Source organism: Phalacrocorax carbo, chromosome 11, assembly GCF_963921805.1.
Source record: "Phalacrocorax carbo chromosome 11, bPhaCar2.1, whole genome shotgun sequence".
In the NCBI taxonomy this organism is placed as follows: domain Eukaryota; kingdom Metazoa; phylum Chordata; class Aves; order Suliformes; family Phalacrocoracidae; genus Phalacrocorax; species Phalacrocorax carbo.
The window spans coordinates 11,603,459-11,629,476 of NC_087523.1; the positions used below are offsets into that span (position 1 = coordinate 11,603,459).

At 55.5% G+C, this 26,018-nt stretch overlaps 3 protein-coding genes across 7 annotated transcripts in view; 2 read left to right on the top strand and 1 right to left on the bottom strand.

Annotated features, from left to right (window-relative positions):
- The first annotated feature begins 1,796 nt into the window (after positions 1 to 1,796).
- Positions 1,797 to 4,631, top strand: GJB1 (gap junction protein beta 1). 2 transcript variants are annotated; one of them, XM_064463064.1, is made up of 3 exons: positions 1,805 to 1,905; positions 2,837 to 2,947; positions 3,634 to 4,631. In XM_064463064.1, the coding sequence occupies exon 3, from the start codon at positions 3,646 to 3,648 to the stop codon at positions 4,483 to 4,485; it is 840 nt and encodes a 279-aa protein (XP_064319134.1). In that variant the 5' UTR covers positions 1,805 to 1,905; positions 2,837 to 2,947; positions 3,634 to 3,645; the 3' UTR covers positions 4,486 to 4,631. The 2 variants fall into 2 exon arrangements, with proteins under 2 accessions (XP_064319132.1, XP_064319134.1); XM_064463062.1 differs by lacking the exon at positions 2,837 to 2,947 and having other exon boundaries at positions 1,797 to 1,905.
- Positions 4,632 to 4,727: 96 nt separating this feature from the next.
- LOC135315354 (gap junction alpha-3 protein-like) lies at positions 4,728 to 6,568 on the top strand. Its single transcript, XM_064463061.1, has one exon. The coding sequence runs from the start codon at positions 5,370 to 5,372 to the stop codon at positions 6,342 to 6,344; it is 975 nt and encodes a 324-aa protein (XP_064319131.1). The 5' UTR covers positions 4,728 to 5,369; the 3' UTR covers positions 6,345 to 6,568.
- Positions 6,569 to 6,888: 320 nt separating this feature from the next.
- Positions 6,889 to 26,018, bottom strand: part of ZMYM3 (zinc finger MYM-type containing 3) — a 34,549-nt gene continuing 15,419 nt past the window's right edge. For 3 of the 4 annotated variants that reach the window (XM_064463056.1, XM_064463054.1, XM_064463055.1), the window contains exons 7-25: positions 25,456 to 25,668; positions 24,716 to 24,866; positions 24,030 to 24,145; positions 20,443 to 20,529; positions 19,992 to 20,142; positions 19,239 to 19,411; positions 18,650 to 18,815; positions 14,839 to 14,897; positions 14,105 to 14,273; positions 13,387 to 13,502; positions 13,059 to 13,233; positions 12,351 to 12,497; positions 11,443 to 11,546; positions 10,843 to 11,011; positions 10,570 to 10,721; positions 9,990 to 10,104; positions 8,831 to 9,085; positions 8,626 to 8,743; positions 6,889 to 8,211 (exon numbers count right to left, since the gene is read on the bottom strand). In XM_064463056.1, coding sequence (XP_064319126.1) covers positions 8,013 to 8,211; positions 8,626 to 8,743; positions 8,831 to 9,085; positions 9,990 to 10,104; positions 10,570 to 10,721; positions 10,843 to 11,011; positions 11,443 to 11,546; positions 12,351 to 12,497; positions 13,059 to 13,233; positions 13,387 to 13,502; positions 14,105 to 14,273; positions 14,839 to 14,897; positions 18,650 to 18,815; positions 19,239 to 19,411; positions 19,992 to 20,142; positions 20,443 to 20,529; positions 24,030 to 24,145; positions 24,716 to 24,866; positions 25,456 to 25,668 — 2,835 coding nt within the window. In that variant the 3' untranslated portion in view covers positions 6,889 to 8,012. The remainder of the gene's footprint in view (positions 8,212 to 8,625; positions 8,744 to 8,830; positions 9,086 to 9,989; positions 10,105 to 10,569; positions 10,722 to 10,842; positions 11,012 to 11,442; positions 11,547 to 12,350; positions 12,498 to 13,058; positions 13,234 to 13,386; positions 13,503 to 14,104; positions 14,274 to 14,838; positions 14,898 to 18,649; positions 18,816 to 19,238; positions 19,412 to 19,991; positions 20,143 to 20,442; positions 20,530 to 24,029; positions 24,146 to 24,715; positions 24,867 to 25,455; positions 25,669 to 26,018) is intronic. The other variant, XM_064463057.1, reaches the window with a different exon arrangement.

Sequence of the window (26,018 nt, forward strand, 5' to 3'; positions counted from 1 at the left end):
CTGGTAGCGGAGGTGTTTTGGTGATGGCTGGAGCTTGATTTCCTCCATTGTACCAATGCAGACTGCTGGTCTGTGAGATCTCTGACCCCAGCAAGGTGCCAGCAGCTGCGTCACTCCTGGCCTACCGTGTGACCGTTGGGTCAGCCCTGCCCATCTCATCAGCTTGTCTGCATTCAACGTGCCCATGTCTCGAGCTCTTCGCTGCAACCTCAGACACCAAATTAACCTCACCATAACGTCATTAACAGAGTCAATTTCTGGTGCACGTGGTTGCAGACCGGGCAGTTTTCTGGCTGCCGGAGGCAGCGCCAGCCACAGCTGCTTTGTACAGCCTGTCCTTGACCACTGGCTTTTGCACAACAGTTTTGCCTACTGCAAACAGGCGGCGGTGCCCGAAGGCCGGGCCCGGAGGTCAGCGGCAGCCCCGGGCAGGCGAGGGTGCTGCCCGCCCACCCCCGGGGCTCCTAGTCCTCCCATCACCTCCCGGTGAGGACGACGGGCGGGCACCGCGCTGGACAGAAACGCCCCGGGGTCCTCCTCCCTCTTTCCTCTTTTTTTTTTTTTTTTTCCCTTCATTTTTATTATATTTTAGGTGTATTCCCACACGTTGAGCCCCGCCGGGTGCTGCCGCGGGCGGGTGGGGCCCCGCCGCCCCCCGGCCCGGCCCGGCCCGGCCCCGCAGCGCCACCTGCTGCCGCTGCCGGGCGCAGCCAGCCCCGCACTGCCCCGCTGCCCCGGGCCTGCCTCCCGGAGCCCCCACTGACCCGCAGCCTGGCTCCTGCAGCCCCCCCCCAATGCTTCCCCCCACTAAGCTCAGCCCACAGATCCCTCAGTGCACACCAGTCTGTCCCCCCCACCCGGCCTGATCCCCCCGGCCTGGCCCCACTAGCCCCTTGCACATACTGCCTCCCCGTCTGCCCCCCGACACCCCCCGTGCCCCCTCCCGCACCCCGCTCGGGCAGGGCCCCCCCGGTCCCGCGGCGCGCCCCGGGTGCGTGGCCAAGGCGGTGCCGGCGCTTACGGCCGCTCCCGCTCTCCGCAGGGCGCTGCTGACGCAAGCCGGCGGTTTACGTGGGCTGAGATTGCGGCCCCCGGCCGGCCCCACCCGCCCCGCACCCCCGACGATCCCCAGACCTTCACTGCCCATCGCCCCCCACCGTCGCCCCCCACAGTGCCACCCTGCCACCCTCATGTGGGGGACAGTGCCACCACTGCCATCCTCATGCAGGGGTTGGTGTGCGGGGTCCTGCAACCCATCCCGGGGCCCCAAAATGGAGAGCAGGGTCGCCATGTCCCTGTGCAGTGCGTGGCCACACAGGGTGCTGGGCAGCCAGACCTTGGAGTAGGCCGCTAGCTGGGTTAATCGTTGACAGGCTGTTTGCCTTTCCTTTGGCGGCACTTTTATACATGAAATCTGGGTGTTGGTGGCTCCCCTCAGAACAGCCTGCAGCGTGCAGCAATGGATCAAAGTGCTTTGGGTGCTAGGGGTGCCCAGAGCCATCCCCCAGGATGGGGGGGGGGGGGTCCCACCATGGTGCATGTGCCCGGGTTGCAGGGGACATGGCAGGAGAGGATGCTCACAGCAGGGTAACGTGGTCAGGGCAACCACAGAGCTCCCACGGGGACTATTCCGGGGGGCTGGCCCTGCCTCGGTGCTGCAGTGGCTCCTGCGCTGTCCCCGGGGTATGCTCGGGTGCTGGTGGGTGCCTCAGTGGTGTCAGTGCAGGCTGGACGGCTGTACGCACCTGTGGTGTTTACTCGGCAGAGGGCGAGTCCTGGCGGGAGTGTGGTTGTTTGGAAGGGGGTGGGGGACGTACAGGAGGGCAGTATAAAGTCCAGGGTGCTGCTGTGCTGAACGCTGAGGCTTCTGTGCTCCCCAAGACCTGTGCCTGTCCTGGTGCTGAGGTGAGAGGCTGGTAGGCACAGCACTGTAGCTGGGGTGGTTACACATTCCCCTAGCTGGGGGGCACTGGGGGGGGGGTCCAGGGTGGGGGCCACAGGGGGGCTCGGTCATGGGCCATGGAGGGCAGAGCCAGGGGTGCTGGCCCACATAGGCGGAGAGGGGCAAGGAGCAGAGTGTGGCCTGGGCACTGGCTGCCCTCCCCATGGCTTTGCTGGAGGGTTTTTGCCCACCACTGTTTGTGCAGCTCCAGGTGTTTGCACCCTGGGCTAAGGGGTGGAGGTGGCATTTGGGACGGCATTGTTGCCCTGCCACCCTGCAGGCCCCCAGCTGTTAGGTTTTACTGGATGTGCTGCTGGTCACCAGAGCCTGGTGACAAAACTCAAGGGACGTGGCACCATCCCCACAGGTATGGGGCACAGTGTGATGGTGTGGTTGGGACACCAGCCCTGAGGAATCAGGGGCATGGGGGTCTGCAAGCACAGGGGCTGTTGCCCCCACCAGCCTCACAGGTCCCCACAGACTGCTTAGTGCCATACTGGGGAGCAGCCAGACTCCAGCTCCCATCATGGTGCCCCATGTCATCCATGAGGGACGGGCACCCAGCTGGGCTTTGCTATGCATCCTGGGGAAAAGACCCCCAGGCACCCTGGGTGGCTGTCCAGCCCTGTGGTGCCTGCAGCATGGGTCCCACCAGGCAGCAATGAGCACCCTGCAGCTGGCAGTTGGGGGGGCCATGGCCATGGTCAGCATAGGGCGAGGTGGGAGCGGGTGCAGGGCTGGGCAGTGGGAATACAGCACACAGGCACTTTGTTTGGCCAGGGTGGGCGGAAGTCAGGGCGTTGGATCTGAATGCTAAAGTGTGTTGTTCAGGGGCTGATAAAGGCCCCATTGTATGTAAATAGTTTATAAAGCAGCATATGACTTCCACTGCAGGGCAGTGGCGGATAGAGACGAGGGCAGGCGGAGCTGAGCTCTCCTGTGGGAGACATGAATCCTTAGAGGGGCCATTGGGGGCAGTTCGCGAGGACCCTTCCTCACTGGCAGGTACGCACCGCCTGAACCCTCCAACCAGGGTCGGCTGGAAGGCAGGTCCCAGCCCCCTAGCCTTGTGCTTGGGGTGGGACGCAGCTTCTGGGGCTGCTCAGTGCCAGCGGGGTGGGGGTCTGTGCTTGGGATGTGGGGCCACCCCGATGCTCCCCAGGCATGGATGGCTTTAGGAGGGTGGCAATGCTTGGCTGCACGGGGGATCTCCCCAGCTCGGGGCTCCCTGGCCCTACTCCTTCAGGGAATGAGGGTGCAAGGGCAGGGAGATGCTACTGCAGAGGAGCCTATGGAGCTCCTTGGGTCCATCCCTAGCCAGAGAGCTCAGTGGTGGGTGCAGATCCGGGGCCCCTGCAGAGGTGTGGGAGCTTCACCCCCATCCTCTGCAGCAGCCATGGGTCAGGATCCTTGTGCCAATGTGGGGTGGCAGGGCAGGAACATCTGGCACTGCAGGGCCAACCTGTATCCTGCCTGCTCTGGCCAAAACGCTGCGTCTGAGCCATGTCAGCAGTGGTAGCCATGCTGCCGTCCTGCTGTCCGTCCATCCTGTTGTCCACCTACCGGGGCTTTGGCAGCCAGTTGTTCCTGGTTCGCTCCTGGGGCTGCTGCCACCAGGGCCAGGATGTGGTGGCTCTCATCCAGGGGCTCTTCCTGCTCCTAACAGCATCTCTCACTGCTTGCTCCTGCAGACGTGAGGAACGATGAACTGGGCCGGCCTCTACACAGTCCTGAGCGGGGTGAACCGCCACTCCACCGCCATTGGGCGCATCTGGCTCTCTGTAATCTTCATCTTCCGGATAATGGTGCTGGTGGTGGCAGCTGAGAGTGTCTGGGGGGACGAGAAATCTGCCTTCACCTGCAACACCCAGCAGCCTGGCTGCAACAGCGTCTGCTATGACCACTTCTTCCCCATCTCCCACATCCGTCTGTGGGCCCTGCAGCTCATCCTCGTCACCACACCAGCCCTCCTTGTGGCCATGCATGTGGCCTACCAGCAGCACCAGGAGAAGAAGCTGCTGGTGCTGACAGGGCATGCAGACCCCAAGCACATGGAGGAGGTGAAGAAGCACAAGATGCGCATATCAGGTTCACTGTGGTGGACGTACGTCTGCAGCGTGGTTTTCAGGCTAATCTTTGAGGCCGTGTTTATGTACATCTTCTACATGCTCTACCCGGGCTACCAGATGGTGCGGCTGGTTAAATGTGAGGCTTACCCCTGCCCCAACACCGTTGACTGCTTCATCTCCCGGCCCACCGAGAAGACCATCTTTACCGTCTTCATGCTGGTGACCTCCAGCATCTGCATCTTCCTCAACATGGCAGAGCTGGTCTACCTGATGGTGCGGGCCTGTGCCCGCCGAGGCCAGCACAACTCCAACCCCCCATCAGGGAAAGGCTCCTTCTATGGGCACAAGCTCTCCTCCGAGTACAAGCAGAATGAGATCAACCAGCTGCTGACGGAGCAGGATGGCTCCCTCAAGGACATGCTGCGCCGCAACCCTGGGCTGCAGGAGAAGGCTGACCGCTGCTCTGCCTGCTAGGGCCAGCACTGCAGGGGACCCAGCCCTTGCCCCCACCCCACAGTCCCATGCTGTCCCTGTCCCATGGATAGCATCCCTCAGGCACTGGTCCAGCCCTCCTGGACAGCCAGGAGGGCACCTCGGGCCATTAAATCTCCATTCTCAGGCACTGCCTCCCTCCTTTCTGCTCCGGACGGGATGTGCTGGGGGCTGGGGTGCCAGCGTGGGGTCCCCAACCCTGCACCCTAGCCCAGGTGGGTGCTACCAGGGACTATGAGAGCTGCAGTGCCTGGGCTGGGCTGGGGCCATGGCCACAGTGCCCTGGCAACTGGCATGTAGAAGCAGTGACCCCTGGGTGGCATTGAGCAGTGTCCAAGGGCTTGCGCTCCCCCAGCACCAGCCCCTGCAGCCCCAAATATATTTAGAAAAATGCCCAGACCAAAAATAGAGAGAAAAAGTTTCCCTAGTGGCTGTTTCATCTGCCAGTCACAACAAAAGCCAATGGGGCATGCAGCTGCTTCATGCCCCAATAACCCCATGCCCGCTGTCGGGTGGACAGACGAACAGAGCCAGCTGGACCTGCCTGCACCCCGCTGAGGAGCCAGGGACCAGCCAGGAAGGGGCCTCGCAGCATCCCACATTGCCCCACCAAGGGGAGCCGACAGGACAGCGCAGGAGCACCAGGCTCTGCCCCACGCGCCTGTCAACGGTGAGGGGTCCCCATGCTGGATCACCACTGTGGCGTCCCCCACAGTGCTCCCAGCATGGCGGGGGCTGCTTTCTGCCAGAGGTCTTTGCTCCCACTGCCCTCCCCACAACAGGTTAGGGGGCCCCATGGGCTGCAGGGTGGGGATACTCCAGGGACAGCCCCGGGTTGAGTCCCTGCACACCCACCCAGCCGGGGGATGGGGTGGCGGTTTGGCAGGTTGTGGGGTGGCGGTGTCTGGAGGGCAGCTGTCTTGCAGGGCAACGCGGCGTGTGCCATGGGGGATTGGAGCCTGCTGGGGCGGCTGCTGGAGAGCACCCAGGAGCACTCCACAGTGGTGGGGAAGGTCTGGCTCACCGTCCTCTTCGTCTTCCGCATCCTGGTGCTGGGGGCGGCTGCTGAGCGGGTCTGGGGTGATGAGCTGTCTGGCTTCTCCTGTGATACGCAGCAGCCTGGCTGCCAGAACGCCTGCTATGACAGCACCTTCCCTATCTCCCACCTCCGCTTCTGGGTACTGCAGATCATCTTCGTCTCTACCCCAAGCCTTGTGTACCTGGGACACATCTTGCACCTGGTGCATCTGGAGGAGAAGGCGCAGCAACAAGCAGTGGTACAGGCCAGCAGTGGGGCCAGGCAGCAGCGTGCCAGGCAGCCCCAGCTCCCTGCGGGGGACACACGGGGACGGGTCTGCATGCGGGGGGCCATCCTGAGGACGTATATCTGCAATGTTGTCTTCAAGGCTCTTTTGGAAGTGGGCTTCATTGTGGGCCAGTACGCCTTGTATGGGTTCCAGCTAAAGCCCCTCTACACCTGCAGCCGCTGGCCCTGCCCCAACACTGTCAACTGCTACATCTCCCGGCCCACTGAGAAGACCATCTTCATCCTCTTCATGCTGGGGGTGGCCTGCGTGTCTCTGTTGCTCAACCTGGTGGAGATCTACCACCTGGGTCTCACCAAGTGCCGGCAACGGCCAGGCCCCAAGTCCCGCATCCTGCCCAGTCCCGGTGGCCCTGCGGGGCCCCACAGCACCAGTGTCATCCTGCCCAGCAGTGGCAGCCCCATGGCTGCTGGCAGGCCCCCCCATGGCCTGGCACCCCTGGGGAAGGCAGATGCATGGCTAGGGGTGGCCAGTGGGTCCCATGGGAAGGTGCGCGCAGCAGACCTGGCAGTGTGACTGTGGCCTGCTGGGACGCTCAGGGATGGGTGATGTATAGGCAGCCACAGTTGTGGTTGTCTCTGGGTCCTGCCAGGCATGGACCACACAGCCAGCACGAGATGGGAATGGATGTCGGGACACAGCTCAGCTCCTTGTTGTGCTCCTGGGAGCAGCAGGGCTGAAAGGAGGGCGGGGCTGGAGCATCAGCCCAGGTGGAGCAAATAAACACCCACTGCACCTCACTCGACTCCTGGTCTGCCCACTGGCACCTTGCCATCCCTCTCTAACCTGTCTATCCCATGGTGGCCAGGGTGGGGTCACTACTGGATTGGGTTGGGTTGGGCTGTAGCCCTATGGGCAATGGGACAGGCAGGGAGAAGCAGGTCAGGGGCCACCCCAGCATGCCAGAACTGGCAGCACACCAGGGGCTAGACAAGGTAGGAAGCTCAGGCAGCAAAGGGAGGTAGGGACGGACAGGAGCAAGGTGCACAGCAGCAGTAGGACACTGGCCCTGCTCTCCTGTAGTGCCCACCCTGCCTGGGGGGAAAAGCACAGGCTGCCAAAAGTTTTCTGCATCTTTATTTGAAATGAATGGTTTCCAGAGACACAGTTAGTCCTACTGCCCTGGCATCACTACAACAAGACTGGTGAGCGGCTCACTCTCCACATAGACACAGAGAACAGATGGCCCCGGGCCAGGGCCCAGAACAATATATACAGGCTCAACAGGAGACCCATGTACAGCTCAAGAAAACTGACCAGAACACGAGGAGGGGCAGGGAGCAGCACAGCCAGAGCCAGGCTCACCCCGGGCAGGGTGCTGGCACCCCACTGCTTTAGGAGGGAGGGGGAGGCCAGGCAGAGCTCCTCACTTGTGCCAGTGGCTGCCTGAGCCCCCAGCCAGAGCAGAGGGACACACCGATGGCACCTTGCACCAGGGAGATGTGTTATGCTGGGACGGGGGACAGTGGGGAGAAAGGGGCAGTACTGGCACAGACCCATCTCCATCAGTTTTCTGCTAACTCAGAAAACATTGACAAAATAGAGAGGTGGCCCCACAGCAAGGCCAGGTCTCTGCCCTCACATTCCAGCACCAGCTCCCTCTACTCCCCAAAGCCAGGCCAAACCTCTCCCACTGCTGGGAACAAGCCCTGCCCCTGACCCAACAGCTCTCAGGCTGCTGGTGGTCATTCCCCGCTGACTTGAAAACACCATTCTGCTGCAGCAGGAGAGCTGCCACCTGCAACCTTGCAAGGTGATGCTAAAGGAAGTGGGAATTGAAAGCCTCGGGGCCACTGGTCCCAGACAGCACTCTGCCATGTTGTGCAGTTCCTGCCTCTCCCCCTGCCCGGGGGCAGGTAGTGTCAGGGCTAGGGTTAGGGGAAAACAGGGCTGGGCAAGGGGAGCTACCCCAGGTGTTCTGCCACCCCTGTGCTGTGGGGACTGGCCCTGGGGAAGACAGCTCACCCAGCAGCCAGGACAGGAGGCAGGGCTGAGCACAGGGGCCACGTACATAGGAGAGGCCTGTAACGAGCAGGATGGGATGTCCAAGTCTGGTAACGATGAAAACACAGCACTGCTGCAGCAATATCCCCTCCCATGCTGCATGGCCCCCACCCTGCAGCAGGAGGCAGGGAGACAAGGCATCCAGGGCTGGAGTGCAGCTAGCCTGGCAGCACCTCGCTCTTAGTCCATGTCATCATCTAGGCTGCTGAGCCGACTGTGTTCCTCATAGATCTCCCTCACGGCCAGGATGCGGTTCAGCATGCTCTCCAGCATGCTCCGGTCCATGGGGATGACAGAGTACCAGAGTGGGGACTCAGCGATGCATGACCGTTCAGGCTGCAGATAGAAGACATCGTTGCGATTCCGCAGACTCTCGGGACTATAAAGAGAGAGGAAGGTGAGCCCTGGGTTACCAACTCTAGGGACTCAGAAAGCCTGTCCTGTCCTCATGGTTATCAAGAGGGGCTCAAGGCTTGTCACAGCCTCTCATCCTTCCACAGGATGAGGACACAAACTGAGTCTGCAGCTCCTTGCTCAGGACCAAAGCCCCTAACCAGCCAAGCACCAGGACTCATACTGCATACTCTTGCCTGTCTGGCGAGAGGCAAGTAGTGGAGGGGGCCAGAGAGAAGCATTCTCTCAACTATGGTCTAATACAAGCAGTGCAGACCCTGGGCAAGGCTTCACACTCAGGTACAAATGTTTTGAGAGAAGCAGCCAATCCACAGGGTCCCACCAAAACTGAGAGGTGGCCCCAAAATGGCACATGCCCCTTCTCCAGAGAAAGCCTCACCATTTGGAGAGATAAAACTCATAGAACTTGACTGGGCATCGGAGTGGGTTCATCCTGTTCTCCCGCTGCTCCAGCATCGGTACTTCCTCCTCACGCTTCCGCTTTCCAGAGCCACCATCTGCAGAGGGGAAGAGAGCAGGATCACAGCTGGGACCTGATGGGGGAGGCAGGGGGAGGGAGAAAGAGATGCTCTGTCAGCCCCTACCTCGGCCTTTCTTCTGCTTGGCAGGAGCGTAGTAGCGGATGCTCACCACTTTTGTCATGCCACGGGCTGTGGTGCACTTGCGGGACTGGCGCACCACATTGGTGAAGGAGAGCTGCATGTGCTCTTCTGCTGTCTGCAGCCCAAAGAACTTGGTGTTGAAGAACATGAGGGTGTTGAGCAGCACGAAGGGTGAGTAAACACCCAGCTGCTTGCACTCCCAGAGGTGCTCCTCCTCAACACGTGAGAAAACTGTATCTGCAATGCACAGAGGAAGAACCAGGTCACATACACAGTGACCTCATGGAAATTTCTTCACCCTACCCAAGCAAGCTTACTGCAAGATTGACACTTCACAACATCCCCTTTTCCACGAGGTTACTTCTCCAGAGCCATCAGCAGAGCTAGATGCTCATGCCCAGCCACGAGCCACCCCAGAGGGCAGCCAAACCGCAGGCCAGAACCCAAATCAGTCCTAACTGCCCATCCCTATAGATGGCCACAGAGTGAACTCCAGGTCAGTGCTCCACCACACTCAGCGTGAGATGAAGGAAAAGCAGCAGGCAGGACAGACCTGGCCAGTTCCTGCCTAGACACATAGGTCTGGAGCCAAATGTCTCTGCCTGGGACAGCCAATATTCAGAGGTGAGGCTGGATCTGCAAACTAACCACTGACAAGACACAGCAGGGAAGGAAGCCCAGATCACAGCATCATGAAAAGCCTCTGCAGAGCTCTGAGTTTGTCTGCTCACTAGGCAGCAGCACAGCAACCCTGGCCAACACTTAGCACTGTTCAGGGCTTGCCCATGTGCTGGGAACACAAAGGCATGGGCCAGCGTGCCTCCTGGCTTGGTATCCTCTTTGCCAAAGGGCAGAGACATCACCGTGAAGTGTTGTAAAGATTCAAACTGTCCCAGAACACAAAGCAGCCGTGCTCTGCTCCCAGCTACCCTGACTCTGGGCAACAGAAGCTGCTGAAGTGTAAACAAGGCTGGCTCCACTGTCGGTATGTGTCAGTATGACCCCAAGACACAGTGGAACCGTGCTGCCTATGTCAAAGACGAGAGTTGAGACTGGGGGACCACAATCAGACCGGAGGATCCAAGGCTAGAAGCACAAACTGGGTACATGTGGTGACTGAAGGTACTCTGGAGACACATACTATTTGGTAAGATTGTGGGTTGCCAGCCGCTCAGGGACTTGTTCAGCTCCTGCACAAAGGTCAGGTAGTAAAGGTCTGTAAATATATTCACCATACGATTGTTCTCGAGCAGGTACTAGAAAGGATAGAACACACAGTCAAGAGAGACACAGCAGCACCTGGAATGCAAACCCTCCCCAGAGAGCCCAGGGCACACATGTACAGTGCCCCTCTTTGTACAACCAGAACTGCAGGGTGGACTCCTAAAACCAGCCACTTCTGAGAGCTGTGAGGAGAACCCCAGGGCATGACAAAGCAGACTTTGTCCTGAAGAAGGGACTGAGTTTTGAGAGATCTCCCAGCCCTCCTCAGCGATGTGCAAGAAGGGTACAAGGCTAGGGAATAGCTGCCACCCTACTCACTGGGCTTGGGAACAAAGACCAAACCAGGTGGGCTGCTGTCCTGGTCTGAGGCACTGAAGGAGAGTCCAGTGAGCCTCTCTGGGTCCTCAGAAAGCAGAATAAAGGGTACAAGCTCTCTTCACCAGATCTGACCCCAGGTTTGGCTGTGGAGGACCTGAGGGCAGCAAGTCCTCCCTCACCTGCTGGATGCCAAGGCAGAGGTAATAGATGCTGTCTGGTTCGTAGCGCTCCCCATTGGGCCGTGTTATCTCCTTGACAAACTGGGCCAGGCCATAGTTGAGCTCAGCAGCTGTGCAGGCCAAGATGTCTTCCTTGATCCTCATGGGCTTGGCTATGGAGACAAGCACAGCAGCCTCAGACAATAGCCTGCAAGGCCAGGAGCACCTCAGCACCCTGGGACTCAGCTTCTGGGAGGTTTCTGCCACTCCACCCCATCCAGACAGAGCACTTACGGCCAAAGCGTAGCTCCTCTCCCTTGCTGGTCTCTCCCCCTGCATACTTGGCTTGCACCCAGGACTTCCAGGCATTCACACCGTATGAGTAGTTCAGCACTGTGCAGCTGGGCTGGCTGCTCATTGAGTCCCGGGAACAGCTTTCAGAGAGCACCAGACGCTTCTGCCCCTGCAGAGAGGTGTATTGTAAGACTGGGCACCTACCTGGGACAGATGCAAGAGTCACCTGCATCTGTCACCTGATGCAAAATGCATCCCTCAGACCTGCTGACTGCCAGCTCTCTCCCAGTGTGTCTGGCTTGGCAGTTGGCAGGATGCCTACTGGCATGGGCACAACAAGGCCCATTAGTTATGAGGACCACAGGCAGGAAAGAGGCCAGCTCTCACATGACCTGTGGCATTCAAAGCTCCTCTGAAGTGACAGGCAAGTATTTCCATTCAAGGAGTAGCCCATAGACCAGGCCTGTCCTGAAGGAAAAGGGCACAACCTCCTCAGCACACCAAAGCCTCTGGTACACTTCACCTCATTCATCCCAGGCGGCAGCTCCCACTCCAAACCCAAAGAGCTTTCAGCCTGCAATACACCCACAGAGAGCTCACCTTTCGGACAGCACGAGGCAGATCTTGCTCTGTGGACACATCATCTGGTCCCACAAGCCCACAGTCAAAGAGGAAGTCCACACTGGGGTTGATGTCTAGAGGGTCTGAAAGGAAACACAGGCAGACACTTCTCATCCTGTCCTCTGTGCTAGCTGGGTTCTTACAGCAAGATGAAGAGGGAACACACAGCCCAACGCATCACACCCTCCACCACTGCCCGGCACGAACTTTCAGCCACAGCCCCACAAAGGAAATACAGCTCTGGCAGATGGTGCTAGGCTTTCCCTCAGACTAACCAGAACCCCACATTCTTCCCTCTGACAGTTTTGGGTTTTTGTTTGTTTGTTTGTTTTTTAAAACCTGAGGAACATTCCTCATCCCCTTGTGCCAGGCCAGAACTGGGGACAGCCTGGCACAGGCACCCCAATTCTCTGTCCCTTGCTGCTAGCATCCTGCCTCAGTACTGCTGTGCTCCTCCAAGTCCCTGCCTCTTCTTCCACCTTCTGCCCGCTAATGGACACTTGGCAATTCTGCCGGCTCCCAGGATGTTATGCCCTGTCCCGGTCTTTCACCTTGCTGGATCCTCTGGAGTCATTATCCCTAAGCCCACCAGCACTGCTTTTTGTGCTGTTAAAATCAACTTATTCCCCCTTCTCTGCAGATCTATTTCCGCAATAGGTCAATTAGTCTAGACAAACACACACTCCTTCAAAGGTGGTGGTCTCCTCACCCCTGCTGCGAGCAGTCATCTGCAAGACTCTCAGTTCTTGGCCTCAAGCCTGGTCAGAGGGCATGGGGAGGTAAGTTCACACAGCTCTTAATGCTGCTGGCAACGGTTGGCTGAGGGCAGCGGGAAGACCCTGCTGCAGCATGAGCAGCCCTGCATGCCTGCTTCACCCAGCTCTTACTCTTAGGGAAGTCAGCCTCCAGGTCCTGGCCCGGCTCATCGAGGACATTTGCCATCTTGACAGCCATAGCCAACACATCATCCCGTGCTGGTCCAAACAGATCACAGTCCTCCAGGAGACCCTCTGCACTCTGGTTGCTCACCAGGTCTGCAATGCAAAAGCAGATCATAAACCCAACTTTTAAGAACGTCTTTTGTCTGTTTTTCCTGTGATACCTGGAAAACGAAGTCAGGCTCCCTGCAGCATAGCCCTGTGCTCAGAGCAGCCACATAACATCTGTATTGCCCAGCTATCCTTGGGCAGCAAGACATTGGATGTTTGTCCTCTCCCAGCCACAGCCCTAGTCACTGGGCCTTGAGGAATGCAGCCCCCAGGTAAAAAGACCTGTGAGGTCAGGTCTGCTAGTCTTCTGACTGGGAAGCTGCTTTAGGTAAGAGCCTGAACAGCCACCTGAATAAACTAACAGTGCTGCACATGTGCCACAAGACTGGCACCCCAAAAGGGACAATGGCAGACACTGCTCCCTGCTGCAGCATTTCCCTTCTGACTTCCTTGACTTCCCAGAAGAAGTCAAGGATTTGCTCTTCCCTGCTCCCTTTTCAAAGGCTTTGGGGGAGCTGCAATCCAGGCAGATGTTCTAGCTCCATGAGCCAGCAAACCCCACATGATCCCAGCTGTTGGACCAGAACAAGCCATGGCAGAACCTACCACACAGGTCTGAGGAGGCCTTGTCAAGTTCCTCAGCCTCTGCAATCATCTCAGCCATGGCCAGGATGTCAGCCTCCAGGGGGTTGGAGGGGATCTTCACCTTCAGCTCCTCAATGGTCTCCACAATCTTATCTGTGCTCTCCAGCGTGGTGGGCAGGAACATTGGCACAGGCACCTGTCGACAGCAGCACACCAGGCAGAAAACTGACACTCAGCTGACTGACGTAAAAGCAGAGGCAGGAGAAGAGGATGAAGAGAGAAGCAGGTAGGCTACAGCGAGGCAGGATTGAGACAGTAAGAGAACATGAGCGGGTAGTGTGTCACTTACCGGGACAGGCATGGAGAAAGGCACAGGTACTTTCTGGCAGTACATATGCATAGGCACAGGCACGAAGATCGGGACAGGGATTGGCAACACAATCACCTGGGGCTTCCAGTCAGCCTCTGACAAGAGCAAAAGTACATCAGTGAGCTTGCTCCCAGCAGCTCCTCCACCCAGCCCCGCTGCACATTGCCATGCCCCCAGCCATCCAGCACCATGGTCCTCCCAGCCACCAGCTTCTGTGACTCATGGGCAGAGCTGGAGCAGCAGCAAGCCAAACAGCCCTGCAACAGCTAAGCCCTGCCTTAGCCAGAGGTGCAAGCCCTGCTCTTACATGGTCCTGCTGAAAGGTCTAGTTGCCTTGCATATGCTGGAGACCACACACACGCACGCCCAACAGCAGCCACTGTTGGAACCTGCTCAGCAGACAGCCCCTCAGACAAGCTGGTGGTCTCTAGAGGAACAGGAGTTGTCCCACAAGAGGTGGGATCATGCTACAGTGATCTCTGCATCAATCCTTTTGCTGCTGGAAGAAATGGGCTCCCTACCTCCAGCCGTGCCGTGTGTGCCCTGCACTGCTCTGAGACTCCTCAGCACAGTGCCAAACACCCAACCATTCTGTACAGCATTTCAAGCTGGATTCACATTTAATCTGGAGCAGGAACGTGCCACTTGCCTTTCCAAAATGTTCCTGTAATCCTGCAGTTACGTCTTGTTTTCCTACCTGTCTGACATCCTTTGGATTTCATTTCTATCTTGCAGGAAACACCCCGGTTCTGCATCAGTGGTTTACACATGGCAGCTTTGTTTTTCCGAGGGGTGGGTGGAACTGGAGGGGGCGGGGGAGGTGGCGCAGCTGGAGACATCTGGGCTGAGGAGGTCTTTGCTGACAGCTGAAGAAATGCAGAAAGCAGGAGATTGGTGTCCACCTAAGGCAGCACCACCTCTTCCTAACCAGGGAGCTGGAGAGACTCCCAAAGCACCTCCTGGAGCCTGTCAGTCCCCAACACACACACATACATGCAGACATTCCCATAGTCAGACCTGGCCGAAGGACTGCCAAGCTGCTCCTGGCAGGCAGCAAGCCTGTGTGGCATCTCTGCAGCAGCCAGCAGGGAGCCTTGCACTGGTCACGCTTGTCCCACAGAGCAGGGGGGAACACACTGGGATGACTATACCCAGGCACAGGGGAGCACTGTGCAAAGAGGAGCCAGTGCCAATGGCAGGCTGCTCTGGAGCCCATCATCAATTCCTGGGAAATAGTTATTCTTCCCCCTTGCAGGAGATATGCTGATGCTGCCCTCCCCAGCAGCTCTTAGCAGCTCCCACTACCCAGACATCTTAAAATGCATTGGTTGTAGAAGAATGAAATCTCTTTGAGCAATGGCAGATCTGTCTTCTCTTTGGGGACAACCCCTTTGTGCTATCTTGCAAACTCCTACCTCCAACACGCCTTACCGTGTTAGTCTCTGCCTTCTGTGGGGAAGGGGCAGGTGGTTTTGGCTCTGAAGTCTGACCTGTAAGAGAAAGCAATGACTCTAAGTTCAAGAGTTCCTAGGCCAAAAGGTCCCACTGCTGGGACTGGAGGTGGCAGCAGCCAGAGGGCAGGGACAGGCTCCCCAGACACTGCTCCTGGCCACTCCAGGAACAGTTAATATTTCCACAGTCTCTAGCCCTAGCAGCTCAGAAGACACTACAACTCCAAAATCAAGTCATTCCCATGTCATTTTGTGCTCCCTTACAGTCCACCCCATCCCCATCACAGCAGGTCAGGAGAAATCCCAGCCCCTTGTAGGAGAGGAATCCAGGGCTCTATTCCCAGCTCTGCCTATTGGCTTGCTGTACCGAGCCATGACCCCTCCCTGTGCCTCCATCTCCCTGCCACAAATGTCTTGGCAAAGTGCTTCGAGATCCCTAGGAAGAAGGTGACAGAGCTAGTAGTAGTGTTTGAGATATCCCAGAAAGCAGTAAGACAGCTTTGCCCCAGCCCTAGGGATGCAGTCCATTCCCGTAAGGAAAGACGGGATCATCTGCGGGTAAAAGGTGTTTGTGACAGACACTAGTCTCAGGTGGTGACAATATCATCCTGCCTTGGATGATAATTACAGCTCATTTGCTCTGCAGAGAACATCTTAAAGGCTGATGAGCTAAAAGAGCACCTTCACCCAAGTCTCCCATGGGCCCTGGTTACCCACATGGCTGGGAAAAAGAACTGCCTTCTACAGGACTGACTAACTGTGGGCTGTGCATGAGGGAGACACCTGCAAGGAAAGCAGCAGGTCTTGGCACCCAAAGGGAATGGTGGGTCCATTTGCACCTCCTACATACAGACAGGCTCTCCAGGAAAGGCCTGGACTCCCAAAGGACCAACACATAGACATTTGCACTGTGCAGACTTCCTCTGTTCCGAGGGAACAAAGGACAGATCTTGAGCAATTGGAGGCCCAGCAGGGTCCACCTGCTGACCACCACAGGGCGATGGGTAAGTTCCAGTTGGAGGAGGCTCCCTAGTGTGCAGCTGAGTATTCAGCCATAGGATCTGCAACAGTCTCAATGGGTCCAAGAACCCCACACCGACCAGCCCAAAGTGGATGGGCAACAGGTCTAGGTGGGAGACATCAATGGCTTCAACAAGAAAAGACAAGCTATAGAGTATGAGCAGTTTCTGCTGCACCAGAATCAAAACCAAAGCTGATTGCCCCACAGGTCAATGATTTAGGAGTAAGGGAAACAAGATCCTCCTGCCACAAAGCTCCATGTGCTACATGTCCGGTCTTCCAGGAAAGCTGCAGCTTGCTCTTTACTCTCATCCCAACACCAGCAAGGAGTTGTCAAGGCATTGCCTGCACCAACCATTACTTCTGGCCCTCTATCCTCCAGCTGGACAGCCCCATGCAGAAGCAGTTCCTCTTAGAAGTCTTTGGGTACAGTTCTGTGGCAGAAGCTCCTCAATCTCTCATTACACAGACTGTTCTCAGCAAAGGAATGGCCACTTTTATCATCAGCAAGCACTCTCAGGATCACCAGGTTGGCAGCAGCCACTAGGTCACAGGAATGAATGGTTTTAGCAACCGCTGGCTGCAAGAGAAACAGCAAGCAGTCATCAGTTCTGCCCAAGATGGGCCTGAAATTTAGGTAGCTCCTTGTGAGCTGGCAACACATCTGCCAAGTCCACAGGAGACCCTGGCTAGACCAGGCAGAAGCAGCTCCTCACCACGCACTGACAAGCTGCTCCTCCTGAAATCCCCTGCGCAGCACACTGGGCTGGAAAGCTCTCCGAGTAAGTACACAGCAGGCCCTGGCTCCAACACCCGTTCTTTGCAAGCTGAGCAGTAATCCACAGTCCCAGGGCAAGGATGTGCATAGCTATCCCACAACTGGCAGGGGATGGGTGTGCCAGAACACGCAGAGGGTCCTGTGCCACCAGCGGCATTAACCAAGAATGGCAGCTGCTGGGGCAGCCTGGAGCTTGTGCTCAGCTGAGTGCTCACCACTGCTAACAGGCTTTTCCTTGGCTGCCTTTGCCTCACGGGGTGCACAGAGAGGCAGCTGTGGCACAGTGAAGGGTGATGCCCCACGTGCCTAACTGCAAAGTTCGTGGGGGCCTCCAGAGACATGGTGGGCAGTGGGGCTGACTCTTGTAGTTGGTGGTGGTACAGAAAGTACTTCTCAGTCTTGTGGTTCACAGATCCAAGGAGACAATAGCCAAATGGTGTGAAACATGCTTCCCTCTGCAGGCAGAGCTTGCTTGCTGTGCCTGTGTCCCAAAGGCAGTGTTACTGGTCCCTCACAAGCAAGATGCCTTGAAAGCAGTGGACAAATGGAACAGCATGGCTAGGGCTGTGGAATCACTTGGTGAGCTACAGGAACCAGCAAGTTTAACACCTCTTATTCCACCGGGCAGCAGGACAGTCCCCATCAAGCAGACTCCCCCTGGGCACCCCTGTGCCAGCAGAAACCAACAGTTCCTTATCCAGGTCACTCCAGTGTGCTGCCACTTGAGCCGTTGCCTCACACTGTCTTTTACGGAGTGTGGCTCTTGGAGGGCAGGTTGGGATTCCCCTGGCTGGGGAAACCTGCTGTTTCTGGCAGAGCAGCTCTGCTTTGCTGTCTAAGCAGCACTGACATCCAGGGCTTCTCCTGTCTTGCAAATCAGCCCACTGCTGCCAGGAGAGGAACCAGGAAGAGTCTGGAGATGGCAGATGAGGTCTCTTATGAGAAGGTTCTTGTCTTTGTTTTCCCTCCTTGGCACACCCTAGTCAGGGTTTTACACCTCATGAAATCCCATGAAGGGCAGCAAAGCCCTGAGCCTGTGATGCAGGTATGTGTCGAAGCTTGATGCACCAAAGCGAGTCCCACCATAAGCTGCAGGCATTTTAACTAGATCACATAGATTACCTAGAAGATTGTGGCCTATGAAAGACCAAGCAGAATGATACTACACAAGTGTCCGAGGGCCAAGCGATGTCTTGTCACTGTCACTATGAGCACCTTCCATCCTGAGGGACCCCAAAGCACTTTGCAATCTTCCACAAGCAACTGACTCAAGTTAATGATAGGAAATGGGGCAACAGGCAGTGAAAATCTCCTCTCCAGCTGGAACTCCACGAATGCAGAATGGGGTTATCCGGGACACGGGGCTGGCAACTCCCCAAAGCTGCAGCGATCTTTGGGCAAGTGGTAGGACTCCAATCTAACACTGCAAGACAGAGTGCCTCCAGCAGCTCATGTGCTCCCTCAAGATTGTTCTAAGTTCAGCTCTGGCTGAGGAGAGCCCACCTACAGCATCACCAGCACCACTTCCTGCAGCACCCTGCATTTTCCTTGAATGTTTCCCATCCAAGCACTGACCTGGCCCAATCCTGATTAGCTTATGAGATCTGAGAAGGTCACAGCTCGGAGGTGGTGTGGGGCTGCAGGTGGATTATCATGCCAAACCACGCTGTCCCCTAACCCTGTAAATCGAGCTCTCCGCTGGCAACATGAGGATGTTAAATCCCTGAGTATCCTCGCTAAGAGTGTGAGCTACAGGCAGCACGCTGGCACCGGCTCCTCCCGTCTGGGCCCTGTGTGTCATAGAACCATAGACGTTAGAGATGGAGAAGCCCCATTAGGTCCCACTCCGTCCTTTCCCCCCCAAGGGCCAGTGCAGGATTGTTCCCTAGCGTCTCATCCAGTCCTGGGCAGGAAGCTTCCACCCCTCGCTGTTCAGTCTTCCCTGCGTCTCTCGGACTGAGCTATGCAGGTCCCCTCCCTCCCTCCTACTCACTGTTCAGCAGGCTCTCGGGCCCCTTCTGCGTGTCCAGGTTGGGCTGGTTCTGTTGATTGTAAAATCGCAGCAGACACTGCTGGTTGCAGAAGTGTTTGATTTGCCCCCGCCAGTGGATGGTTTCCAGCAGCTTCCCCTGACGCTTGCAGGCATGGCACCGAGCTGCCTAAAGCCCGCATCAGCAGGAGAGAAACAACGAGTAACTAACCACACCCCTTCCGAGTGCAACACAACTCTCCAGTGAAAGGTGCACATAGCAAGGTGCTGTGAGCTTCCCCACAGCAGTGCCCTGCCAGTGCCAGCCGGGGACTCCAGCGGTGCGAACTTCTCACAGCAGCACTAGCCGCGGATCCAGCACTGTGAGCTTCCTCAGTGCAGTGCTCTGGCAGGATCAGCTGGGGACTCCAGCTACGTGAGCTTCCCCGTAGCAGTGTCCCGTCATTGCCAGGCAGGACTCCAGCAGTGCCAGGTTCTCCGCAGCAGTGCCAGCCAGACTCCAGCAGTGCGAACTTCCTCAGTGCAATGCCCACTTATCTGGGTGCCGTGCCCACCACAGCACTTAGCACAAGCTGCCAGTGCCAATACTGACCTTGAAGTACCAGAGCAAGTATTTGCTTTTGCAGTCTTCACTACAGAAGTCCCAGGTGCTGCCCTCCAGCTGCTCGGTGACCGCCCGCTGGCAGGTCTGAGAACAGTAGGTGCAGGTGATGCAGCACAGGCCCAGGTTCTTGGTGAAATCCTGTTTGTAAAGAAGCACACACCCTGCGGAGAAACAATAGGAGTGAAACCTTCCCAGGATGAACTGGGGGCCTCCCTGACCCAAACATGACCAGAATCCAGGTCTGCGGAGACAACAGAGCACACGCAACACACTGTAGGGAACAATCCAGCACTGGCCCCTGGGGCTGGGATAAGATGGGACCTCATGGGGACTTGCCATCTCTCACCTCCATGCTTCTAGGAAGAGTCTGACTCCAACCTCCTGTGTGCAGGAACCCAGCAGGCAGGGCAAGGCCAGGTCAGGCCAGCCCAGACGCAAGAGCGTAGAAGTGCATGATGACAGGAGGAGCGGAGCTGCCACCTGCTGTCTCCCCAGCCCCCAGAGAGAGAAAAGCTGTGAGAAAGCCCTCCCCAAGGACACAATGAATGGTAAAGATCTTGCCCTAGGGCCTGGCTGGACAGCAAGCCATCCCCACGACAGTCCTCCCTTCACTGCATGGCAAGGCTCTTGCCCCAGGGCCTGGCTAAGACAGTCTCCCCTCTGTTCCTCTCCATGCTCTCTTCTCCACCCCCAGCATGGGCTGGCATGGGGGTCTGCCTCTCCCGTGCCTTCCCCAAGTACCTTCGCTGCAGAAGTTCTTCTCCACTCCAGAGAAGCGGATCTTCTCATGCAGCAGCTTCTCCTGCTTGCAGTGCTCACACTGAGACACCACCCCACGCAGCCGCTTGAAGTCCTCACAGCAGTCCTTGCAGCAGAACTGATACACCTTGTCCTGCCAAAGAGACCGCCACCAGGTCAGCCAGCCTGGCAGGAGGTCCCCACATTTCTCAGGGAAGCAAGAGCAAGACTATGGGGCTGAGCCAAGTGAAGTGGTCTCCTCCTGCCCTTCTGACATCTGCTGAACATCAGGAGTGCAGCACTCAGCACAAGGTCTCGAGGCACATCTCTGCAGCTAAGGCATTCAGAGCACTGCTGCAGAAGGCACTCTGCTTTGAGCAAGGAGAGGAAGGAACCCTGAGGTCCTCACTGGGATTGGCCTCCACCTCAACGTCCCCTGGGGGAAAGTCCTCACCTGCCAGTCTAGGATTTCTGGCTTCCCGCTGAAAAGATTGTGACAGTAATGGCAGTTGAGGTGGATCCCACCTTCCGGGCTGGTTCGCTGCAGGAGACAGAGAAAGCTCATGGAGGGAGAGGCACACAGAGGGCAGCGAGCACCCACTTCGCAGTGCTACCACCTCCTGCCTCCTCCACTGTTCACAGCAGTCTGCCTACCGCTGCTCAGACCTGCACTTGCTGCCACTGTCAGCAACTTACAGTCAGTCCATCAGGTAATGTCTCAAGCTCCTGGAGAGCAGATTCTTGAGCAATTTCACTTTGCTTCCAGTGTACTGGGTCCAGTTCTTCTCAGAAAGGCAAACTTTTAAGCTGCCGCCCCTCTGGATTTGAAAATATTAAGGGACAGGGCTCCAATACCTCTTCTGAGAATTCCTCTAAAAGATCTTGAAGCATAGGTGACTGGTTTCTATTTTCAAGGTAATGCAACTTCAGTATTCAAGCAGCTGTTCTCATCCCACCTTCCTCTGCTAGATCTAACAGCCATTTAGCACTTGGTGTCTTGTCCACAAAGATATGTTTATCAATAAAGTAATCTTCCTGGTTTTCTTTCTGATAACCTCAGATAAGGTGCTCTGCAAGTACATGCATTTTTCAAACCCAAATGTAATTTTTCTCTTTTTTCAGCATAGCTCCCATTTTTTCTTCAACATTGAAAATAAAGTGGACATCAGATGAACATCCTTCCTACCTGTGCAACATTCTAGGTAGCTCTTTTGATCCCTAGCCCCCAAACTTTACCTCCCTGTTCCTCTACTTGTACTTGCAATAACTTAATTAATCCTTCCCTCTGTGGCTGTGAACTGAGACGCTCATAGTGAATGGCTTATCTGCTGTAATCCCAGGACCTTTTCAAAATCCTTACTTTCCCAGGACTTACATCCCCACACTACTTGAGTAAAGCTGATACAGGGTCTTGCACTGAACTGTGTTTAAGCACATGTTAGGAGGAACCAAGTCTTGTCAAACAATCCAGTTGCTTTGCTTTCTGTGACTGCTCTGACCTCACCATGAGTTAACACTTCACTGGTTTCTGTTTCATCTGCAAAATTTTATCACACTTACATTGACTTTATTGCCAGAAGACTGATGAAGATGTTGAAATCCTTGGGCAAGGATCCCCAAGAAGCCATCTTGAAACACTCTTTTCAGTGTTTTGTCTTTGACAAGTGTGTTCTGAGATGTGCCAGCAAGGCAGTTCCTAATGCAGGTTATGCACAGGTTTACTCATACACTAAAATGATGATTTCCTATGCAATAATTCAAGTTAGGTGAATTAGGTGACGTCCCCAGTGACTGGAAAAAGGGCAGCGTTACACCCATTTTTAAAAAAGGAAGAAGGGAGGACCCTGGGAACTACAGACCTGTCAGCCTCCCCTCTGTGCCTAGGAAGATCACGGAATAGATCCTCCTAGAAGCTATGCTAAGGCACATGGAGGACAGGAAGGTGATTTGAGGCAGCCAGCACGTCTTCACCAAGGACAAGTCCTGCCTGACCAACCTAGTGGCCTTCTATGATGGATTGACTACATCAGTAGACAAAAGGAAGAGCTATGGATGTCATCTATCTGGACTTCTGTAAAGCTTTTGACATGGTCCCCCACAACATCTTTCTCCCTAAACTGGAGATACGCAGTTGGTGGGTGGACTGTTCAGTGGATGAGGAATTGGTTGGTTGGATGAATCCAGAGGGTTGTGGTCAGTGGCTCAATGTCCAGTTGGTGACAAGTGATGTCCCTCAGGGGTCCATACTGGGACCAGTACCATTTAATATCTTCATCAGTGACATAGACAGTGGGACCAAGCGCACCCTCAGCAAGTTTGCAAGCAACACCAAGCTGAGTGGTGCGACTGACACGCCTGAGGGACAGGATGCCATTCAGAGGGACCTAGACAAGCTCAAGAAGTGGGCCCATGCGAACCTCATGAGGATCAGCAAGGCCAAGTGCAAGGTCCTGCACCTGGGTTGCGGCAAACCCCAGTATCAATACAGGCTGGGGACGAAGGGATTGAGAGCAGCCCTGCGGAGAAGGACTTGGGGGTACTGGTGGATGAAAAGCTGGACATAACTTGGCAATGTGCGTCCAGCCCAGAAAGCCAACCGTATCCCAGGCTGCCCAAAAAGGACTGTGGCCAGCAGGTCAAGGGAGGTTATTCTGTCCCTCTACTCTGCTCTGGTGGGACCCCACCTGGGGTACTGCATCCTCTGGATCCCTCAGCACAGGCAAGACATGGACCTGTTGGAGCGGGTCCAGAAGAGGGCCACAGAAGTGATCAGAGGGCTGGAACACTTCCCCTAAGAACAAAAGCTGAGAGAGTTGGGGTTGCTCAGCCTAGAGAAGAGAAGGCTCTGGGGAGACCTTATTGCGGCCTTCCAATACTTAAAGGGGGCTTATAAGAAAGATGGGGACAAACTTTTTTGTGGGGCCTGTTGCAATAGGAAAAAGGGTAATGGTTTTAAACTAAAAGGATAGATTTAGGCAAGATGTAAGGAAGAAATTTTTTACAACGAGGGTGGTGAAACACTGGACCAGGTTGCCCAGAAAGGTGGTAGATGTCCCATCCCTAGAAACGGGACTCTGAGCAACCTGATATAGTTGAAGATGTCCCTGCTCATTGCAGGGGGGTTAGATTAGATGACCTCTAAAGGTCCCTTCCAACCCAAACTATTCTCTGATTCAAGTCTTATGAAGTCTACAAATGTAACAATTCTACAGCTACCCTATGAACACCATTTGTTATCTCAGCAAATACTACATCAAGTATTTATTTTAGAAAAAACACTGAAAATCCAAAAACATGCAAAAAACACCCAAAACAAAAACCACAAGAAAAAAACCCCAAACCCCAAAACCAAATGCTGCAACTTCCAGTAACTAGCTCTCTACCTCTAGATTCTCTAAATTTTCTCAGCTGCCTAAGGCATGTCCTGGCCTACGTTTTGCAGGTCTTCCTGGCGTTGCTTTGCTCTTTGACAACTGTACAAAACTAAGATTCTTCCAGTCATCTTTGAATACCAAAAACACTTCACACATGTTGAAACTTTACATCAGAAGATTAAAAACCACCAGTCAAGCCTCTGAGGATTATTAGACATGGGGCATCCAGGCCAGCTGGTCATAAATTTTTAGACAACACATCCTAGAGGACTTACGTTCCTTGGTGACACCTGGTTCAGAGGGCAGCCCCTTTCCACCCCACTACCAGGTGCCCACTGTGCTTTGCTAGCTTACTTGTGCTTTTGCTCATGCCCTTGTAAGGCAACTATCCCAATCCACTCATGCAGCACAGCTCTGCGTTGCAGTCCTGTTGGGCATAACATGATAGACAGGAGCAAATTACAGCCCATCTTATCCCAAGAGAGGAAGGGGGAGATAGGGCCAAGACTGAGTTATTGGAAACTACAGTCACTGCAACTCTTGTGCTCCAGCAGAGACTTTCTTGTGAACCACCCGAGGAGCTTGAGGAAGGTGGAGTGTACTCTGCTAAGTATGAAAGGAGGCATGAGCTCTATGGCCCAGCCCAGCATGAAGGATATTTCAGTACCTGGAATTTGGTCCAGCAGCTGGGGCTACAGAACTGGTAGACAACCCGGTCTGTCTTGTTGTAATAGCAGGGTTCAGATAAACTCTTTCTGCAGAAGCTGCAGGGTCTAGGGGGACCTGATGAAATAGACAGGAATTGGTGAGGGCAGCAGCACAGGACATGGGACTGGATTCTGAGGGCAGCATGCAAGCTACTCACTCATCCTCAGTCTGTCAAGCTATTATCAAAAAGCAAGGGACAAGAACACCAGGAAACTAAGAGCACCAGATTCTGTTAGGACAGAATAACAGTTAAACATGGATGGCGAGCAGAGTGGTTCAAGGAAGTGACACTGGCTTTACAGGAATTTGGACAGAACAGGCTGCAATACTTGAGCCAGAGACCATACCCATTCCTGGGCACCCTGGTACTCCATGTAATGGAAAAAGGGCAGTGCCAGCACAGTACGCCACTACAACTGCTTCCTGCATTCTCAAGAACAGCAATGTACTCTACCTCTTGGTATTAAGACACCTACATGCTGCAAGGGTTCCTCCCTCTCCAAATCTCCTTCCACGTGCCTCACTGGACTCCCCCCCAGGCAAGCAACATGCCTTCTTTCCAGTCTCATCCACAAGCAATAAATAGTACCAAGGAAGGAGTTAGAGTGGAGAGGTGACTGGTTCCCTGTATGTAGGTGCTCTTACCGACCAAGCCTGACTGCTTCACTTTGTGAGAGGTAGTGCAGCAAATGGAGCAGAACAGGCCCATCTTGCCACTGCGATCCACATTGGGCAACATGTCGAAGTTCTTGCACAGCGTCTTGCACCACATGCACGGGTAGACCCGAGTGTTCTTCTGCAAACACAGAGCAGAACAGAGCTGCCAGAGAGACCATCACTTCCTGCGAGGTCCAACCCTCATATCCTACCCCACTACTGTATCTACCACAGGGCAGCTCTCCTGCAGGGAACACCTGATGCCAGAGCCAGGCTCATAGTCTGCAAGATCACATGGTGGTAGCAAAAAAAGGCTGCCTTCGGCACCTCATCTTCTCATTTCAAGGGTACCCTGGCAGAAATACAGAGCTTGGCAATCCCACAAGACAGTTAAGTGAAGCCTGCTCAGGCTACAGAGGAACATATCCAGCCAAGCTTTGGGGGGACATCCAAAAGAAGCCAGCCCATGCTAACTGCATATACCAGTGTCACTGCACAGTCCAGCTTATTGAGTGCCTGGGCCCCACACAGAATAAATAAATTCTGTTTGCCTGCTTCAAAGCTTCCCCACAGCAATCTCTTAAATGTTTTGTCAGCATTCGAACTGAGCCTGTCAGGCCAAGGGGATTTAAGTCACCTGTTATGCCATAAAGTGCCCTGTGCCACACCAAGCAAGGGAGCTGTGTGCCCACAGAGACCCCGCACCCCAGGCAGCTGACTCCACACACCTTCTTGTAACTGTTGAGACAGGCAGAGTTGCAGAAGCGTTTTTGCTGGCCTTCGTGGAAGAGGTACTCCAGGGGCAAGCCCTTGTTGTAGATGTAAAGTCCACAGTTGTCACAGCAGTTGGTTTTCAGCCCCTTGGTGGCCCGGAACTTGGTGAAGCAGGCATCGCTGCAGATGCGGTGAACCACATTCCCATTGCTAACCTCATGCTGGATCTGCAGAGACATCACTGCTGTCACTCCCTCAAACCACCACGTGCCTCCTTCTGATGCACGTGCACCGCTACTACCGCAGCCCTTGGGATAACAGGCTGTTACACCAAAACCTGGGCAAGTGCCATACTGGAAGCTGGTCTGGATTCAGACTAGCCTCCCTTGCCAAAAATCAGTGGAGCAACTGGGAGAGTGGAGTGGCAGGAAGCAATGAGCTTCAGGGCAGGGAGAAGCAGAAGCCTTCTTTCTTCTGCTGGAATAAGGGCTAGTTCACAGTAATGAGGAAACACCTGGGAGCAAGCCCAAGCCAACTCAAGGGCTGAGGCCTCACACCACGGGAGAGCCTGGCAAAT